The sequence below is a fragment of the Coloeus monedula genome (genome assembly GCF_965178545.1).
Source record: "Coloeus monedula genome assembly, chromosome: 2".
In the NCBI taxonomy this organism is placed as follows: Eukaryota; Metazoa; Chordata; class Aves; order Passeriformes; family Corvidae; genus Coloeus; species Coloeus monedula.
This window is the reverse complement of record NC_138782.1, coordinates 46875551-46896760: the sequence shown is the minus strand read 5'-3', so window position 1 is coordinate 46896760 and position 21210 is coordinate 46875551. Positions and strand designations below refer to the sequence as shown.

At 34.2% G+C, this 21210-nt stretch overlaps 1 protein-coding gene across 3 annotated transcripts in view; it reads left to right on the top strand.

Moving 5' to 3' along the window:
• SIPA1L2 (signal induced proliferation associated 1 like 2) overlaps window positions 1-21210 on the top strand; it is a 127640-nt gene that overhangs the window by 61305 nt on the left and 45125 nt on the right. For all 3 annotated transcript variants that reach the window (XM_082302499.1, XM_082302500.1, XM_082302498.1), the window contains exons 4-9: window positions 27-160; window positions 1535-1723; window positions 6582-6756; window positions 10490-10593; window positions 16824-16981; window positions 18513-19089. In XM_082302499.1, the coding sequence (XP_082158625.1) occupies window positions 27-160; window positions 1535-1723; window positions 6582-6756; window positions 10490-10593; window positions 16824-16981; window positions 18513-19089 (1337 nt within the window). The remainder of the gene's footprint in view (window positions 1-26; window positions 161-1534; window positions 1724-6581; window positions 6757-10489; window positions 10594-16823; window positions 16982-18512; window positions 19090-21210) is intronic.

Genomic DNA, 21210 nt, shown 5'->3' with positions numbered 1-21210 from the left:
TCTCTTCATTCATTCCTGTGCAAAAGAGCATCAGAACTACTTTGGAATAGATGAAAATCTTGGACCTGTAGCAGTCAGCATCCGGAGGGAAAAGGTTGAAGATGCTAAGGAGAAAGAAGGATCTCAGTTCAACTATCGTATAGTTTTCAGGACAAGTGAGGTAATGTTCATTCAGTAATTCTGCAAAGGAATGGGAAAGTTGACTGAGAGCTTAGGATACTCATTATTTGTCTGTGGGTACGTTGCTAACTTTGAAAGAAAATCTGTTAATGGGAAAGGTTGTTTCCTGTACCATTAGTAAATGTTGCTGCTCCTGAACAAAGTTTTCCTTTTCTGTACCACAGAAATTTTTTGTCTTTTTGAGTGAGCACCCAAAAGGAGGTAAGTTGCCTGAAGAGAACTGCAAGGTGCAAGCAAGGCTAGAGATCTTTAGCATAGTTAAAGATAAGTGTGGATCAGGCTGCTTCATATTATGTTTCTAATGATAGAAATAAAAGATTAAGAAATGTAGGGATAAAGGGAGCTGTAAAGTATGAAAACTAGTGTAATGACATTTGTATTTTTTTGTTTTGTTTCAAAATACTTTCTTAGAAGCTTTTTTTGTGAGATGTTTCTATGTACTTCTACATGCATGATTTGCAGAAGGAATACTAATATATTCATAAAATAACGGTTTTATTTGAATGAAGAATTTGCTTGTAGTTGTGTGCAAAGTCTCATAACTTCTATTTTAAGCAATTTAATATCTCTTGGTAACTAATTTCTTTGTCACAGCAACTACCTTAGATTTGTATGAAAACACACAGTGTTATTATTGCAGCAAACAACTGTAAATTTTTGGAATCCTTAGGACTATTGGTTTTTATTTTGATTAGGATATAGAGATGTGTTAACTAGACCTCCTGATATCACTGGACTCTTGTGCTTTTGCAAACAGATGTAAAAACAGGTACAGATAGATAGATAGATTTTTTTTTTCCAGTCCAGGGTTTTTTAATAGTCAGAAAAGTGGTGTCCATGTATGTATGTGTGGAGACGTGATCCAGGTGACTCAGTTCTAAGAAATTACTCTCTTTTTGTTAAATCAAATGAAGATAAAGCAGCATGGATTAAATAATAGGTGAATGGGTTAAGTGAAAGTTCAATTAGCTATAGCTTATCTCATGTGTCCAGCCTCACATTTGACTACGGTGTTTGCTAGGGTAGTATGCAAAAATAACTAGTTTTAGTTTTCCTTGTGTCTTTAACACTTTTCCCTCCCCCAAAAAAGGAATATTCTTAGTAATTGGAATAAATTGATAACATGCTTCATGAATTTCTTTAAGCAAAAAATATATTTGTCACTTAGACAGTGAAAGCTTATCTGGTCTTTAAAAGTTATTTAGTAATGTTTCTACGGGTTAAAAAAAATAAAATAGGGATGTTTTTCTTTCCATTTCTTTTTTCCATGCTTTTGCTAAAACCTGAGGTTTTTATCTGTAGGGTGTAGAGTATTAGAGCTAAAAATGTTTTGTGTGTTTTACCTTTACTGCAGCTAACGACACTTAGAGGAGCAATTTTAGAAGATGCTATACCATCCACTGCTCGTCATGGCACGGCAAGAGGTCTGCCTCTCAAAGAGGTGCTGGAGTATGTAATACCAGAGCTGAGCATTCAGTGCCTGAGACAGGCTTCCAACTCACCCAAAGTACCTGAGCAACTGCTTAAACTGGATGAGCAAGGGGTATGTAGCACATGGCCTTTCTTTAAAGACTATTCCTTAGATAAATAGACGAAAAAAATTATTTAATATTTTGCAGACAGTGCTAATTAACATGGATCTGTAATGCAAACTGTTCACTTTCTTGGTTTAGAGAAACTGGTCTGTTTTCACTGACAAAATAAGGCTTGCTTTTCTAAGCAAATTCTTCTTAAAATGCATTTCAGCTGAAGGAAATAAATATTGGCCTATGGAGATTGTCTTTCAATGGCTGAGTGAGAGAAGGATTATTAAGTTTTAACATCAGTAAGAAGGGATTTTCACAATCTGTATTTGCACGTTAATGTGTACAAATGTTGAATGCAAATGAAAATACATCTAACACTTCATTAATATTTTGTATGGATAAGGAGGAAAAAGCATGTTGTGTCTTAAACATCTGCATCTAAAATTTATGGTTATTTTTTACAATACTGTTTGATGATTAACTTGCTGTATTCTTACTAGAATAGAATAATTCTGTGTTCATACAACTGACACTGTGATTGAGACTAATGAATTAACTACATGGCAATGAAATACTTGTATGGCTTAAATTTTGAGATAAAATGGTGAGGTTTATTAGGTTCAATAAAAGTGTATCTGCTTCATTCAAAGCTAGTAGTTAAATTTATAGTTTCTGAATACTTTGTGAAGGACAGGCTTATGATGGGTTTTAAATCATAGTTTTAAAAAAAATGTTCATTTGAACTGAAGATTTTACTTCCTGGGTGAAAGTCAGTATATATCTGTTGAACTCCAATCCAATGATTGAATCAGTTGATTATGATGGTGCTATAATCAATGTTTTCTTGCTAACTCAGTTTCAAATGCAGTGATGGTATTTAACGTTGGTGGCATCCACCAGAATTCTTCTGTCCTTCCTTATGCCTGTAATGATTGCTCGAAACAAAGTACATGTAGTCAGAGGAACAGAATTGGCTTTTTTTGGATGGATTATTAAACTAGTTTTTGTATGTTAATTTTAGCACTTTTGCTCACACCGGTCTTTGAGGAGGACTTTTAATTAAAAATTAGTTTTGCCAAATGTTGTTATTTTCTTCTGCATTTGTCAGTTTTTTGGGTAAAACCATACAGGGAAATCAGAAGCACTGAATTCTGAATCCAAGGGTTCCTAATGTGCTCTTGCTCTCTGCTGTTTGAGCTTCAGAGAGAGTTAGGTTAATTTAGTAAATAATATTCACTCTGAGGGTCAGTATGTTCAAGGCAGTATTGAATATGACTGTGTTTGACCTGATCTGAATATTTCCCAAACTCACTAACAGTATTTCCCAAAAATTGGAAATGGAGATTGTCCACTGAACTGACCGAAATGATTCTTTAATCATCAGGTCTTCATTTTGAGAAACAGCAATATATAGCACTTCCTTTTATTTTGTGTGATCAGTTCTGAAAATTCAGTCCTATTATTAAATGGGCTGTCACCTGACAAAATGTAATATTAATATATCGTATGTACTGCTTATTGCAAGGTAATTACTTGAACATAGACAGAAAGCTGTGCAAAGAACTGGAATGAGATCCATTCTTGTTTTTAATCCTCTTAGGTACTTAATGCTTTCAGTCTATTAATCAAGTAAATACAAAAAGAGTTATGCTTGGCAACTGAAGGTGATGACTGGTGGAAATACCATGAATTTAAAATATATGAATTATGATCTAGAAGATTAGTACTGTCACCAGAGTGGCAGTAGAATTTTGTCTAACAGAGTTTAAATGTTTTCATAGTTCCGTAGCCAGCTGAAGACTACTTTGATGTTTTGATTTAATTTTCTACATGTTTGATAATTTTTCTGTGAAATCTAATATGGATTATGGAGGAAAAATGTGGCTAAATTTTGTCTCTAAAAATGACAGTGGAAACTAGATGTAAATTGGATGGTTGACCTAATTTTAATATATGAAGAACTTACCTTTTCCCAATTTATTCTGCCATACTATGCTGATCATTAAATTTGGCTGTAAATTTGCAAGAAAAGTCAACTGTTTATCTGCTACTGTTGTTTTTTTAACCTTTCTCCAACTTCCCCCTAGTTTCCCTTTGTAATTTCTGCTAATGGCTTTTTATTGTATATGCTTTTTGGTTCCACTCACATCCCCCTAGGGATGTTCACTTCTCTCTAAACTATAGGATGAAGTTTAAAAAAGACCAAAGAAATTAAGATTGGTTGCAGTGATATTTAGTGGCTACTGTGTGTCTAATCTCTTGATACTCTTTTGCAGAAAAAAAAATCTAAAATCTTCACATGATGAAAGTCAACAAGTTGTTCTTACATGATAAATAATCTGTGCAAAAAGTTGACAAGATGCTAAGATTCAGTAGTGAAGGATTCTGACAAGAACACAATCATTTTGAGTCCAGAAGACTGCTGTGCACCTTCAATATGTATCACATACACAAGTAGCTAAATGGGTTTAGAAGTTATTTTGTGATGTCACGTTATTAAATTGTTCTCAGTGTAAAATATAACTGAATGTAAAATTTCTGTTTTGGAAATAATGAAATCAGAACCATGTCTGCAATTATTTACTTTAAAAGATTTGAATAAGCATGTGCTACCATTTCAAAACTGGCAAACTTTATCAGTTTTAAATGTTCTGATAGTTCTTCATGCCAGTTGAATGTATGACATAAGAAGATCCTCCCAAAGCTCATTGAGTTATTTCTTTTTAGGCATTGACATTCTAAATGTACCTTGATCTCTGCTTCTGCACAGCCACCATGATCTTGGCTGAGAGTTCTTTTACTCAGGTCTTCTAACTTCATAGTTGTGAAGGGTTCTAGCACAGGGGTAGGAGGTTCAGATTACTGCAAATGAGCTTGCAGCTTGTGTAGCAATAGTGGTATTGACAGAATTGACTTCGTACACAATTGTGTAGCATTTACAGCGCTTGTCTGTCCATGAAGTCAAATCCCAGGATTAATTCATGTCTTAGGCTGGTGAGTTTCACATCCTCCTTTTCAAATGTCTTTTAGCTCAATGTTTAAACTATGAGGTGTTAGATTGTTTAAGATAGATGTATACTTCACTCCTGTTTGGAATATTATTGATATTCATGAACAAATGCAGGAATGACTGGTGTCCACAGAATAAAGAAGTGTGACTAGACTGAATGTTTTGCCCAGGTGCCTCTTTACTCCTAGTCCTTGTTCCTATTGTTGGTGGCTCAATTTAGCATTTAATTTCTCTACTTGTCAATTCTGGTGCGAAGTCAAGGAAATCAACTTAAATCCCCTGTGGCTGAAGTTAAACTATTTGACACAGGGTTGGTGTAGAGGTGGCAGGATGGTCACCATCATTTTAAGTCTCTGCTGGGATATGTCAAGTAACAGTGCTGTTTCCTATCATCTAATGTTTATATGATCAGTTATCTTGCAGTTTCCTCCGTGAATAGTTCATGCTATTTTACTGCTGAATAAAAGGCACCAGTGTGCAATCTGGAACCTTTTGTTAAATACCTAACTCTCCTTAAAATGGGGTCAAGCAAGGAAGCACTCTGGATGGGGATAGCATCTAATGCCAGTCAAAAGGAAATGACAGGAGCAAGCCAGTATCTTAACCCTGCCCTGCTCCACGGTTCATTGGTCTGACTCAGGCAGCCCCTACACTGCATCCAAAACCCAGAACCCCCTTTTATCTCAGATGGTCATCCCTCCCATTCCACATCAAACTTTGGCACAGCTTCTAGCTCTTCTGTGTTCTAGGCTGGCCAGGTGAAACCTTATTCCTCATTCCTGTCCTTACAAAGCCTGTCCTTTGCTCCTGACAGCTCTCTGGTCAGCGGCATTCTCCCAGAGCAGGTTCCACAAGGGCTCATCCCTACACAAAACAGTTATCTCCTTACGACTAAGGGGAAGCAGACTGTTGTCACCTTTGCTCTAACAGAAGTACATACAGCCTGTGCATAACATGCATTTTGGACACTAATCCTGAGGTTTGATTAAGAGAGGTCTACAGCCAGAGAGTTGATTTGAGTCATGAATATAGATAAATCTCTGAAGGGAATCTGGTGTGACTGATGGTCTCTGTCAGTTTGTGAAGCTCTAGAAGGTGTCAGTTAAGAATAATGAGACTAATCCATTCACGTGGAGGTTTCCTCTTTGTCAGCTTAAGTGTGCATAAAAGCTAAGAAGACAACAGTCTGCTCAAGGAGTAATGATATCTCATACCTAATGCTTTATAGTTTTTGTACTTTATTTTTGAATAGATGTGATTTATCTGTTTAGTGTTCCGTAACTGAGAATCTGTTTAACAAACCTATTTGACTGCAATCTGATTTCTTGCTTTAAGTATACTTTTGAAAATGGGAAATAGTTTTTAATGGTGCATGATTTTATGAGGAAGGCAAAAGATTACATATAATAGAAATTACTTTTCTGAGGGCTTTTTTTAACTGAACTACAGTGAACTTTAAAGGATAAAAATGAGGGATGATAAACTCACCTTCTTCTAAATTTGAGAAAAAAGACCAATATACAAATATTGTCAATTCAATTTTTCATACTGTAGCATGAAGTAGAGTGTACTTTTATAGTTAACAAAGTGAGAAGTCTTTGTACTGCTTTTATCTGTGTTTGAATAGTGCAAATCCAGTTTTCTTTCAAGAGTTGGAGGGTGTTTTTTGTGGGTTTTTTTTGGTTGGTTTTTTTCTGTGCTGACTAAATTTCCCAAATCAGAACACTTATTTTTTCATTTTCAGATGCCTTCTCTCAGAGGTTATAACAGTGTTATATTTTAATTGTTAATATTTGTTCTAATACTGACTTCCCTTTGCTTCTGTAAATTTTCCTTTTCTTTTTTTATTCAATTTTTAATTTCAGCTGAGTTTTCAACATAAGATTGGTATCCTTTACTGCAAAGCGGGCCAAAGCACAGAAGAAGAAATGTATAACAACGAGATGGCAGGACCAGCTTTTGAGGAGTTCCTTGACCTACTGGGCCAGAGAGTACGGCTAAAAGGATTCAGTAAATACAGGGCTCAGCTAGATAATAAAAGTAAGTTATGTTTCAAGCTATGGGAGAAAGGGTAATTATCCAGCTGATCTTCTAATTGTGTTATCTTTTCATGCTCTTGACTGTGGGTTTTGATTAGTAAGATTATATGGTAAATTAGGAAGATAAGGCAAACGGTAAGAGCATGTATCAAACCTTTTCTGAAAGGTCATTTAGTTTTTCTGTGGCATTAGTAGAACTGAAAATCAAAGCAACTTATTTCATTTGTTTGCATTTAGTTAAAATCATACTATGTGAGTAATATTTCCCCAGGTACACTTTAACATCTTGTTCTTTAAAAGCCAATAAAAATACATGTATTTCAAAATATGGAGTAGTTTTCCTTATTTCAGCTAAACTTTCATCCGTACTTTTACCCAACACACATATTTATGTTTATATTTGAGGAGCAGTCATGTTTTCTAGTTTCTCACACATGCACAGTAAGCGTGTCATCATTCATCAGCTGATAATTATTCATCTACCTCAGTGCTGTGTTCATACTGCCATTTCTCCAGGTCTTTCAGTTTCCCTTAGTGCAGTAGTATAAAAATTTAATTGTATTGGTTGGGTTTTGTAGCAAAAATAGGAACTGAAGCATTTGTGTTAAAAAAAGTCAGTGATATGTTAACATGCTTCTTTATTAGCAATATTTTCACTGCCCTTAAATTTAACTTAACTCATTCTTAGTATAATGATGTTTTAACAAGATTTTGACAGCTGATCATATGAGCCATGATCTAAGGATATCTTGTTATTCATTTACTTCATTTTGTCATATTGTCAAGCTGTCTAAGTACCACATTTATTTCCAATCATGTTGCTGCCTTTTGCTTAAATCCATGCTTGTTTCACTTTATTAATTCAGGATTTTAGAGACTATTGCATCCTATTTCAGAACAGAATGATAACAAATCATTTTTCAAATTAATTTGTAGAAATACATATTAACCTGCTGTGGATGTCAGACTTCTGGAATGAATTGATAAATAGGGGTGAAAAATTGAAAAGCGTAGGGGGCGTTTGGGTTTTCCATCTTTTCCCCCAATCAGAGCATGACTGAATTCCACCTAGTAAGTTGTACATATGAAAATAAATGCTGGTCTGTCAGGAAATTCAGTTTCTGTATTTGCTGTGCTTCAGTATGAATTTACATTGCTGATTAGCATTGTGTATGTATCAGTCAGTAACATGATTTTAATGTTTGATGAAGTCTGTGTGCCATTAACTATATTGTCCTGTCATAGTATGTTCTCATAGTTTGCACCAGGCAGAATGGAATTAAGAGTTCAAACCAAAATAGTCTTCAGTATTATATTAAATGTGAAGTACTGACCTAAGGATCACATTTTGGTTATACTTGTTTTTAAATGTAATGATGCAACAAGTATTACTGTGTGTCATATTTAGACTTAGATAATATATTATTCAGACTGCCTGCAGGTTCAGAAGAGTGGAATAATTTAGACTCTGTGAGCTATATTTTTGGTAGCCACTATGTTTCAGTAATAAATCTTGCTTAGTTCTCGTAGGAGTCAAATTTATTAAGTTTTTATATTCTCAAATGCTTGACTAACTGTGGGGTTTTTCTCTAAAAAGTTTTTTTTAAATTTGTTTATTTAATATTGGATAATTAATTGGTCCATTTCTCACGTAATAAAGTAGCATATTGTGATGGGTTGACCTGTCTGAAAAATAAGCCCCCACCTCTTGTGTGCTCACTCACCCACCGGTTTGAGAGTTGAGATTAAGAGAGTTTGATGAGCGATGGGAAGAAAGGAAAACAAACCACCCCCAAAAAAACTCCCAAACAAACAAAAACTCTCAAACAAACAAAAAACCCCCAAAGAACAAAAACCCACAACCCACCCCTACATCAATCAGCCAACAATACAAGTGATGCAAAGGCAATGACGTGCCACCTCCCATTAGCTGACTGATGCCCAGCCAGTCTCTGAGTGACAGGTACCATGACAAAGCTCTCCCTGCCCCAGTTTTCCTGCAGAACATGACTTTATAGGGTATGGGATGTGTTTCTGGTCAATTTGATAGGCTGTCCTGGCTGTCTCCTTCCAAACTCTTGGCCACCCCAGCACAGCTGCCGGGGTAGGGGACAGTGTGAGGGGCAGAGAAGCCCTGATGCTGTGTGAGCACTGTTAAGGCACAGCTAAAACATTGGTGTGTTACCAACACTGCTTTGATCACACGGGGAAAACACAGCACCATATGGGGTACTGTGAAGAATTTTAGCTGCATCCAAGCCACACCCAGTGCAAGTGTCAAGAGCATATGGAATATATTAACTATAAACTCTTTTCTGCCCTTCTTCGGTGCAGTTTTAGTGGCATGCAATTCCAAACCCCAAGATAAAGAAATAAGAAAATTAAATGAAACTTTACCAATTCAATACTATATAATTTGTTTAGTATATGTTTTAAAACATATCAATCTACTAGAAATGAGAAAAAAAAGTATTATTATTGGAACATATTTTGTCTTTCTATCTCTTCAAAACTTTCTAAAATGCCACTGAAAGGTTGAAATGGAATTAGATTTTCAGCTAAGATTTTGAAATAGAAGAGTGCAATAAGGTTCCCTTTTTAAGGCACTATTTAAGTAATAAACTTCAGTGGAAATTATGCTTTCTATTTCTTGTGCAACTGTAATATCTGTTACATAGATATTAATAAATAAAGTTAATTTAATCTCATACAGACATAACTGATGCACCCAGTTATTATATGAATGTGCTCCTAATTGTATACGCACAAATATTTTTAGATTTAGGACTGCAGATAAAGAACTGTATATTTATATACTCTTATATACTTTTAACTGGAGAATTAGCATGGCTAATTGATTCCTTTTTGGAATATAGCTACTGTTTAAAGCAAAGCAAAACCCCAAAACCTTAAACAGTGTGTTAAAGAGTGTACTGGAGAATGTTTATTGGTGCAGATAACATGAAATTATCTTAAAAAGTAAGTGAACATGGAAAAAGAGAAGAAAAATTGGTAGTTGTCTTGACTCAGTAGGGTTTCCAATAGATATAAATCTTAAACTTTTTAGAAGTTCATTGTACTTACTTAAATAGTCTGTACAAATTGAAGAAAAGGAATAAAAAAGATTAACTTAAAACTACAGTGTGAAACTCATTTACTGTAAACATCACAAAATGGCAGCTATTAATAAACTTTCTAAACTAAAGAAATAAAATATTAATTTGTATCATATATGAAATGTATTTTAATAATTTTCCAATATATGTATTATGCACATGTTTTATGTTTTAAAAATGTCTGATCTGCAACATGTGTTTTAATGTTGGATTTGAAATAGCCAGTTCATTTTTGGTAAAGTATGGGCTTAGTCAGTTGTCTTTATTAATGTTTAAATAATGAAAACACATATTATATAAAACATCACACAATTAGCTAAGTGTTTGGGGTTTTTCATGCTATGCCAATATATTAAAAATTAGTTTATTTAGGTCTCAGGGACAGTAAACTCTTTGGGTTTTTTTCTGCAGGACCCCTCTATGTCATAATATGAAACTGAAGAGTAGATTTCTAGCTGATGGAAACGTTTTTGTTCAATTGAAAAAAAAAGATATAAATTGCTTAAATAGATTAAAATCATAGCATGCTCTTTTAGGACACTGCTCTTTAGCAGTGTCCTAAAAAGTAGTACAAATGTTCTAATTTACTGACCTTCTTGCAATTAAATTAAATTTCAGCTGATTCAACAGGAACTCATTCCCTCTATACTACCTATAAAGATTATGAATTAATGTTTCATGTATCAACAATGCTACCATACATGCCCAGTAACAGGCAACAGGTATGTTTTTTTAGCTTTTCATTGTAATTTTACATCATAAATGTTTGACATTGAGTGTTGGGTTTTTTTAATAGTATTGGTTGAAAACTGAATTGTTTTAAAAGAAGTATGACTCAATTATATTTTTTCTTCTTGAAATATTGTAAGACATTAGAAATCTTGTAGGATTTTTATTCTATATAATTCAGGAACTTATCCCATGTACCCTATTTCATTATATTATTAAAAGGCAATATTGCCTCTGGTGGATGAGTTATTTTCAGTTTGGACTGAATTCACATCTTATGTATGTTTTAAACATTGAATGGAATGAATCTTGAAAGTAGTCTTGTGGCTAAAATATGCATGTAATAAGGTTTTTAAAACTATTCCACTTAATCCTTGTATTCCAGATATTGAAATGTTTATTAATGTGTGAGCTTAGTAATAAGTTTTAACTGTATGCTTCAAGATATCTGTGAAAACAGAAAACTGCAGTGTATTTTTCTTATTTCTAGAGAATTCTCTTTGCTTATATAATAATTCAGAATGTCTTCAAAGCATTAAGGATGGCTAAAAACCAGCACAGCATCCAAAGTGTGCAGTGCACCAGTAAGGTTACTCTGTCTTGCCTGTCTAAGATATTTCTTGTGACTTAATTAAAACATACAAGCACATTTGGTATAATATATCAGTATTAATGCTTAAAAGAAAGCAGTGGAAGAGCTCATAGATTAGACTGATGGTAGTTTGTAACTTTCTGTGCTGCTACTCTGTGTTCTTCCAGGTATGCAGAAGTAAGTGTTGATTTATTTAGTTAGTTTTGCAATATTCTCACCCTGCCATGCAAGTTACAATAATTTCAGCCGTTGTGGAAGGTTATCATAAAATAAGGATGCTATCTCACTTTGGTTTTGAACAGCACATGAAAGGTGCTTACTGATTGATTGTTGAACCATATGGGAGTTGTATCTTTCATGTCTATCCTACCAATAGATCTTGTGTGAGGAAAAAGAGATTAGTCAAGGCAGCAAGAAAAAGATAAAAGAAAAATATTGAAATTATTCAGAAGGGATAAATAAAAATAAAAATGGAAGAAAGTATAGAATATATTTATGTATTTTAAATAATCAGTGCATAAAGCTCTGACCAGTTTGAAAAGCTGTTTCAAGTGAAGAGTTAAGACATTACACTTAGGATTTGGTTTAAAGATGTGGTTTAAAGAAACTAAATTAGGAATCAAAAGACAAACTTTTCACCATATGAATAATACAAAGTTTAGATGACTCACTTCTTAAAATGTGTAGCTTTCAGGAGACAGAATGTTCAGCTACATCAGACACTCAACTGTGACATAGCTAGTAATCTAGGGATTGGATCTTCATCACCGATTTCAGATTGTTCTGCTTCTCTAAACTTTCAGTTGCACCTTATTACAAAACAGGATTAATTTAGTAAACACACTAGGAGTTGTTCTGTCTGTAATCAGTCATAACAATTTTTGACTGGAAAGTTCACGTAAATAGGGAAAACTGTACCCTATTAAGAAGATATAATACACTGAATGAGCTTGCCTTAAAAGAATTAAAGTAATATTTTCATAGCAAATCACAGGCACTGACAGTAAATATGGCCTTACTTGGAGTTTATTACTTCTGTTGTCTTTCATGAATTTTCCTTGTTTGTGAGAACAGGACATCCTCTTGCCATGATCCATTAATTTTCATCGTTTTTTGCTGTTTGTCAGCTTCACTGCTGTGTTGCTCAGCCACCTCCTATTATTGTCCTTTCACTTCTTCCTGTGCCTTCCTTTCATTCTTGTCATTTCCTTATGTGTCTTCCTTTATAGTCAGGTGCTGATTCTTGTGTACAGCAAAACCTTTCAATTTTAACTCCATGGTTTTCCCTAGCAACAAACACTCCTTTCCACAGTGTTTTAGTAAGTTCTCATCATTGTCCCTTTAACAGATTCAATATTTAGCAGAAGCACTATGTTGTTATTCATGGCTTTCTTGGGATCAAAATAATGTGGCAGTTTTCCAAGTTCAAGCTGTATGCCTATCTGAAGACCCACCACATTATTTTTCAGGTGATGAGATCTATCAGCGTTTGCACAGCATGTACACTGTCTTAATGAAACGTGACGAGTGCACCCAAATTACCAGAATTTAGCCAGCCTTAATGTGCAAAACAGATCTATAATAACTGTTTATTTTTTTTTTTCTCTTACTGTTTAGTTCCAAAATACATAATGAAGTCTCTTCAGGGTTTGGCTCACTGCATACCCAAGTGAGGGGAAGTTAGAGACTACGGTAATTTTCCCTTTAGGTTATGTTAGGAATGAAGCTCCCCATTCAATACTTATTTTCTGCTAGCATATTATGTATGTACTGGCTGAGGTTGTTGCATCCTTTCCCTATGTCCTTTGTTTGGTAATGACTGGGCAAGGTATTCAGCCACTCCTCATAATGTACAACAGTAACCTTCAATGAGCAAGCACTGAGCATTGCTTGTGTTCCAAAGACCTGTGAGCCAAAAATAGGCCGCGCCAGAACTGTTTGTTGCTTCTTCCAGGATATAACTACGCCCTGCTTGGTCCCTGATCAGGACATCCCTCTAGTTTTAGAACCAGCAGGAGATCCAAAGAGCAAGGTAATTTTTATTTTGGCTGCAACATAGGCTGGGAACTTTGAAGTCAGCTGCTCCTCCCCTAGGACAGAGAAGACTACCAGCCCTGGTGTGGCCAGTTCCTTTTCCTTTATTGGCCTTTTCTTCAAAGCAGTTCAAGGCTTTCCCCTTTAAACTTTACCTTTGCAGTGTCCCTTTCCAAATCATTCCCTTGCAAGTTACCCATTCACACATTTGCAGTCTGTTTGTGTACACGTGGTCAGACCTGATTAATCCAAATCAGTTCAAATAATCAGTTTTCACCTGGTTTTATGAAAACTTATAAATGAAACAGATATGCAATAATGAAATAAGCTTGTTGCATTTAAACTGCTGTTAAAATAGTTGGGTAACAAGACCTATGGTTATACCGAACTCAGTTTAACCAGATCTGTTGAAAGATCTTTTGCCATTCATTTCTGGTTTTGGTACTGGCTAAGAACACAAATTGAAAATAAAACTTTTGGAAGCACTTATTTTAGAAATGCACTAAAATAAGTTTTACATTTTTCTTGTTTGATTCTTAACACTTCATCATTTAATTGAATGAGGAGCATATTTCACTGCTATTTCAACAAGAATTCCTTGTTGTTTTGCAGTTTGACAAAGCAATTCTACAAAAGTGGGTAGATTTTTAAGGCTGAGCAAAAGCTGTAAATATGCTAAGTTTTAAGACAGTTTTTTCCTTCAGAGATGCATATCTGAAAATTAAGAATTGAGTCACCAAAATTTGAGAATTAATAAAATAACTATCATTTAATGCAAATAATTTTAATTGAATGGATTCTGCTTTTCTAACATATTTTCATTACTGGACTCCCCTTTTGTCTCTTGTACTCTTACATAACACTTCACTGATTTCCTTTTGGCTGCCTATCATACTTGATTAGGTTTATTTTCAAATTCTAACGTGACAATGATGTAAGTCTGTAAGTACTGTAAGTAATTCTCTGTGATCTCTGCACCCAGTTGAGATTTCCTATTGTGCTTGACATTGTCATGAGACTCTTTAGAGTATGTTAGAAAGGCAGATTAAAAAACATAATTGTACAACATCCAAAAACCCCAAACCTGAGCAGACCTCAAAATGAGAGAGGAAGGGGAAACTGAGAACCTGAAAAAAACCCAAAAAAACTAGGAGGTAAAAATCTAGGTTTTGAAATGGAAACTAGAAAAGGGTTTCTCATAGGTCATTTTGCTTAGTTCTGGTTTCCTTCAATTCCTTTTTCATTTTCAGTATGCCATCCTTATCTCACATTTCCCAGACAAGTATGCATTCCCTCCTTCTTCTCCATTCAATACTTTATTCTTTTCCTGTTCCTTTATCCTATCCAGAGCACTTCTTTCCATGTTCCAGATCACCCCAGTTTAATTCTCCCCCTTTAGAAGTTCTTTGCATTATGATCCTCTGTACACAGCCACAACTGTGCTTTGCCTTTGCATTGTGTTGAAGTTGACTGACCACTTTTGCATGACAACTATTTATAAGTGTTACACTGGCTTTACTTTAAATTGAAGAAGTCACTAAGATCTCTACAATCTTGGTAAGGTTCTTAAAAATAATGACCTGTCTTCCTATTTCTGTTTTTGTGCCTTGCAGAGGTTTCCACTCTTGAAAAATATCCTAGGGATAGGATATGGGAACTGCCATACTTTTGAAAAGTTGTTTGCTAGTAACATTTCAAACACTTCTAAAGCTTACCTCCAATTAAATTAATGTTATTCTTGCTTAAGCTTTGTATGATGGCAAGTAGAACCTCCTAAAGGGGTCTACAAAAGCAGAAAATATTCTTGAAAACAGTGATTGTCTTGAGAACTAAATATAACTTTAAAGAGTATTGCATTCTCATTTTTATAATCTGCTCTGTAGAAATGTCTAGGCATATACCACTATAGCCAGAAAGAGTAATTGAGTGGTATAACAAGGGCAGAAATTAATCACCTTGTACTTCATAATTGGAAGGTTGCTTACGAATGTAATTCAGTTGCAAATTCCAACCTGTGAGGTAGTAATAATTTCCAAACATTAGCTTGTGCTGCCCTACTATGATCTAATTGTATGGCTCACTAGATAAGCAAATTAAAGTATCCCTGACACAATTCTGTGATCAGTTCCTCATAGTGTACTTCTATATGCTGCAGGTTGTATATCTTAAATGGCTAAAATAACCAGTTATTTTCATTTTAGTCTTAAAAACCTGAAAACTTGACTGAGCCACAGGGCTTAGCGAATACTGTTTTCTGTTCCTTTGTCCTTTGTAAAGTTTCATAAGAAGTCTTATTTCTTTACCTGTACTTGAGATATTGTTTATGTTTAAATTAATGTGGATATACTGAGTGTTTTAAAATTGTTGCTTTGGCCCTTCTTACTACCTTCAGAATATCATCCTTTATGTTATTTTAAGAGCTATAATGAAACATACTTATGGGTTCCAGGCTTTAGCATGTGCAACTTTGCTTTTTATTGTTGGTAGCTGAAATACTAACTTTTAGTGGAACTGGGAAAATGCAGCAAAATACCCTTATTAGAAAGATTCTGTTCCATGAAATCACCTTGATAGAGAAATTTTTACTTGCTCTCTCATAAAGTTTTCAAATAAATTTATTCTTATATCCTTTTTAGTTACACATGAGCTAAGGTACACTTAAAGTGTTTGTGTGCTATTAGTTGACAATTTAAAGTCTTTGGCAGATTTTGGGTAACTATTTTAAATGTAGCACATAGTAGACTACTTTTTTTTGTCTGTTAATATACAAAATTTGAAAGTTACAATATACTTCCATAAGGAAAGTGAACTTCATTTTACTGTGTCGTTTTGTTGAGTTTTTTTAGGAGAAAGTGTAGTATCCCTTATTGACAGATATGTTCTGTAATTCTTACTAAATTTTAGCCTATGAAAATGATTTAGTACTTCAAATTAGTTCTTAAATATATTTTGATGATAAAAGCTACTGATTACAAGAATAAGTTTTTAATTAAAGACTTCCCAATAACTGTTGTTTCTCTGTGAGTCTTGGCTCTGTTCCTCAAGCATGCAGTTGTTAACATTTGTGATGGGTATTCATGATAATAAGTTTTTTTAAAATAAGATCATAATATTAAGGGCAATATTTAATAGTATTGCAACATGGAAAATAAAGTTTTATTAAGACATAGAAGCATATTTTTAATGTACAGACAAACATTACACTGTAAAGAGGGGACTGATGTACAGTTTTCTGGATAGTGAGAAATGTCAAGTGATGCAATGCTTTTTTATTACTGAAGTGTTGCATTGGTAAGAAGAAGAGAAATACATTTTTCTCATAGAATAAAATAGAAATGAGCAGAAACTATGGAGAACTAGTGTGGGGGTGTGAGAGAATTCACTAGTGTTTTTGTGAACTTAGCCCAATTTCTTTTCTCTATATTTTTGCAGTTCTGATATCCTTTATATGTTGTTATCCATGATACAATGAAACTTATTTCTGAAAAATTATGCTTTATTTTTATTGGTTTCACTTGTTTGGGTTTTTTTCTAAGATGATGAAATTGTGATTTTTTAAAAAATTAACTAATTTTTCAATGCATGTTTCTTGTCTAGCTGCTAAGGAAAAGGCATATAGGAAATGACATAGTTACGATTGTCTTCCAAGAGCCAGGAGCACTTCCTTTTACTCCAAAAAATATTCGTTCCCACTTTCAACATGTATTTGTCATAGTCAAAGTGCATAATCCTTGCACTGAAAATGTGTGTTACAGGTGAGTATAGCCTTATAACTATTTAAGTTTGTTACTGAGACTACAATGGAACTGTGTTTTCTTGCTGTTTTGTGTTTCTTATAGATATTATGTGCACAATTTTAAAATTTCTGCTGCAGTTCCTGTGAATTTGAAACCCCAGTGTCTCCCTTGCACACATCTAGAGTTATGGATCTGCAGTTTGCAGAACTCCATGTTGCTGATTTATGGCCACAAAATGGGGATATAACAAGTTAATAAAAATAAGATTTGCAGACAGACCAATAAAATTAATTTAGAATTTGTATTGTGTGTTTCCTTTTTTTGAAGAAAGTAATTTAAAGTATTTTAGAAGGCCATTGACCTGTATGAATCCCTGAGTATGACAATATGACACCAGGATGAGTCATAGCCTTTAAGCACATGCATGAGGACTTTTGGAGTATGGAAAGCCATTATAAATTTCAGATGATTTTAACTCTCACATTGAAGTCAGTGCATCATGAATTTTAGCCAGATAACCAAGGTGGAAACACAGTTGTGAATTAGTTGGGAATTGTGCAAATAGTGATAAAGACATGAAACATTATGACGCAAGTTTATGCATAAATGTTATTTTTTCATTGTATAGAATGAAATTAAAATACATCATGAGAGTGGGTCATATTACTATCTTTTAGCTACCTACTAGAACTTAAACTGTATTTTAGAACTTGAGTTTGTTTTGGTAAGTGTTTTGTGTTGATTAATACATACATTTCCTAAGTTATATTTTTCTTACTATTAAACTATATCTGTCATCCCAAATGTGACTGTATTTCAGTCAAACAAATAGTAGTTTTACATACTGTGTACAGTATATTGAAATATTTTTCTGTTGAAATGTGTTACATATATCTCAATTAGAGGTATAATTGTATCAATTAGGAAATATTCCTATTCTCTTACATTTTGCTGTGAACTGTCTAGATCAAGAATTGCAAGTGTCTTCCAATTTTATGAACATAGAGTAGGCAGCTTAAACAGGTGGAGAATGCTCTATTATAGTCACATTTGACACCAATATTTTTTCACTGAATTCACACTTCATTGTAGAAAAAGATTTGAGGATAAAAATTAATTCTGTTTCTCTTTATAAATTTCTTAGTTTTAAGATGATGCAACTGAGTGACAGCTGAAAATTATAGACTTACATAAAAATAATTTTTAAAAATACTTCTCTCATTTACTTCTCACAATGCCTTTTTATATTTATTCCATTAAGGAAGGGAGACATTGACATCCTAAGAAGTTGTCTTTGATATTTTTTGTTTTAATAAGATACATTCATAATGTCCTTTATATATTTAAAAGAAGAAAGCCTTTTCAAAACAGACAACCCAATCAGTTTTCTTTGATGTGTCTGAAATGTCTGCAAAATTGGCATGTCAAAGCTGTACTCAATTGTGTAAATGGATTGCAGAGATCATAGTTCTGCTTATCATCTGATTTTTTTTTCCTAGGGAATTAATAATTTTGTTGTGGTTTTTTGTTTTGTTTTTTCTATTTCCAGTGTTGGTGTTTCACGATCAAAAGATGTTCCCTCATTTGGTCCACCCATTCCCAAAGGAGTAACTTTCCCCAAGTCTGCAGTCTTTAGGGACTTCCTTTTAGCCAAAGTTATTAATGCTGAAAATGCGGCACATAAGTCAGAAAAATTTCGAGCCATGGCCACAAGGACACGTCAAGAGTACTTAAAAGATCTGGCAGAAAACTTTGTTACCACAGCTACAGTGGATACTTCAGCCAAGTTCAGCTTTATTACTTTAGGGGCAAAAAAGAAGGAAAAAGTGAAACCAAGGAAAGATGCACATCTATTCAGTGTTGGAGCAATTATGTGGAATGTGATTGCCCGAGATTTTGGCCAGTCTGCTGACATTGAATGTCTCCTTGGAATCTCCAATGAGTTTATCATGTTGATTGAAAAGGAATCAAAAAATGTTGTGTTTAACTGCTCCTGCAGAGATGTTATTGGATGGACATCTGGATTAATGAGCATCAAAATATTTTATGAAAGAGGAGAATGTATTCTTCTGTCTGTAGCAGATAATTGTACTGAAGACATCAGAGAAATTGTTCAAAGACTTGAAGTAAGTACAGTTTCTAAACAGGAATTCCAGGTTTTTTTTATGAACAGTTATTTGTCTACATCTCCTTTGACATATAATTAAAAATGTTCTATGTTTATAGTTCAGGAGTGTTTTCAGTCTTCAGAGAGCATTACAAATAGTAATCTTCAAAACAGCATGTGAGGTAAATGTTATCAACCTGTTTTTCAGGGGTAAGGATTCAGATACCATTAATCTGATTACTTGCCCAAGGCCATGGATAGTCCCAGAGTTGAAATCAGGACTGAAAAGCTTTTGCCACCTCTTGCTGTAGCCTGTTCTCAAATCACACCCTTGTAGGTAGAAATATCATTAATTAAAAAATAAATAAAATTTTAATGTGTAAAATGTACTTTGACGTTTTGTAATAATGCGTGAGAACATTAGTGGAAAATATTTTGTAAGTGATACTGCTGATTTATTCCTCTGTACTGAGAAAGTGCAGGAAGTAAAGGAAACCAGACCAAGTAATGCCAGTTTTAACAGCTGACTGGATAAAGTTTTTCAGGCACTTGATGACCCTGTCAGTACTACTGTCGTGCAGTCAGTACAGATGAAATGACAGGAGCTCCAAAGCAAAAGTGCTGATGCATGTAGTGGTTGCAGTTCACTCTTTGATCTTAATTTAAGTGATTTAGATGGTCTTAGGGTTCTCTTCTACTAGAAAGCTCAGCACTGAAAAGAAATCCCTCTGCTTACAGTTTTCACGCTGGAACAGATGGATTGCAGCTGATGATTTAGGGCCTCTCTAGTACTGCAGTCACATTTAGCATTTCTCAATATCATTGCCTAAATAATAACTTTCTTCCAAAGTACAATTACTGTTTCAAGAAGTGAATGTCTTTAAACTCTTCTTGCCACTGCTATATTATCCTTTTCAATTGAAGCCTTCAGTTTCATGTTCCTTAGACAGATATTTCCCTTCTAGAAAATAGTGCTCCCATTAGGTCTTGTTAACCGAACAATATAAATTTCCTAACACAAATGGAAAACAAGATTTAAAGTTCTAGTGAAAACTGCTCCTGTCATCAGTGACAATTTTTTCTGCTGTTTTTCGCTTACTCGGTTTTGCAAAACATGGAAATAGTGCATGTTGCCGAAGACGGATCTTTAAGATTTGGTAATTCAAAACACAAAATTAAAAGTTTATCTATGTTTACTTGAAGATTTTCTCTTTTTGTAGTCAGATTTGGGGTTAAATAATGAGAAATTGGTTTCAAGCCTAAAATTTTGCATCAGATATTATGAAATTTACCTGAATATTATCTTCAAGTATCTATTCCAATGAACTCTGACTGCCTTCTCTATCCCTGCCACCTATCCAACCTTCACTCTAATTAAAAGAGTTAACTATTTATTTTAGAACAATTTTTGTCCCTGTTTCTTGCCTCATCTTTTTCTCCTTTTCCACTGCTTCTTCCTCTCTTTTGAAAGCTGGATATTGATATTATTTTAAGGTTGTTTTATAACATTGAATGCTTTCTACAGTCCTTACATACATTTGGTATAGAACCATTAGAACCACTAAAAATTATTTAAAACTCTGATGCCACACTTTATGCGCATACTTTGAAAACCTTACAAGTGTCTCGGAACACATCTAAGGTTAACAACCACATGTGCCAGCAGATGCTAAACATGAAAGCTCAAACTCCATTGTAATATCAATCTTCAGTGACCAGATGATTAACCCTTTTCAGTCATGAGTTAAAGCATTTCCTAAAACCAGTGAGCAGAACATTGTAATTACTAAATGAAATTGTCAAAGAAATTACTAGACTTTATTGCCTGGACTTAAATCATGCAGGTAAAAAGGACACCTATCTGAATATCCAGATTAAGAAAAGTTGTAAAAAGCTAGCTGACAGCATGATTTTAGTTTGAACTGAAACAATTGTTCCAGGACTGAAAAGAGAGCTGTGACTTGTCAGTCTAGACAAATTTGTATTTGTGGGGAGAGTATCTAGTTATAGAAAGTAGAAAGAGCAGCAAACTATAGATTAACTTGGAGGGCTGTGTTGGAGGGCAGGAAAAGCAGTGGTTTTGAGCTTTAGGATAACAGAGAATGGCAGAGTGATAAAAGATGAAATGGGAACACTGAAT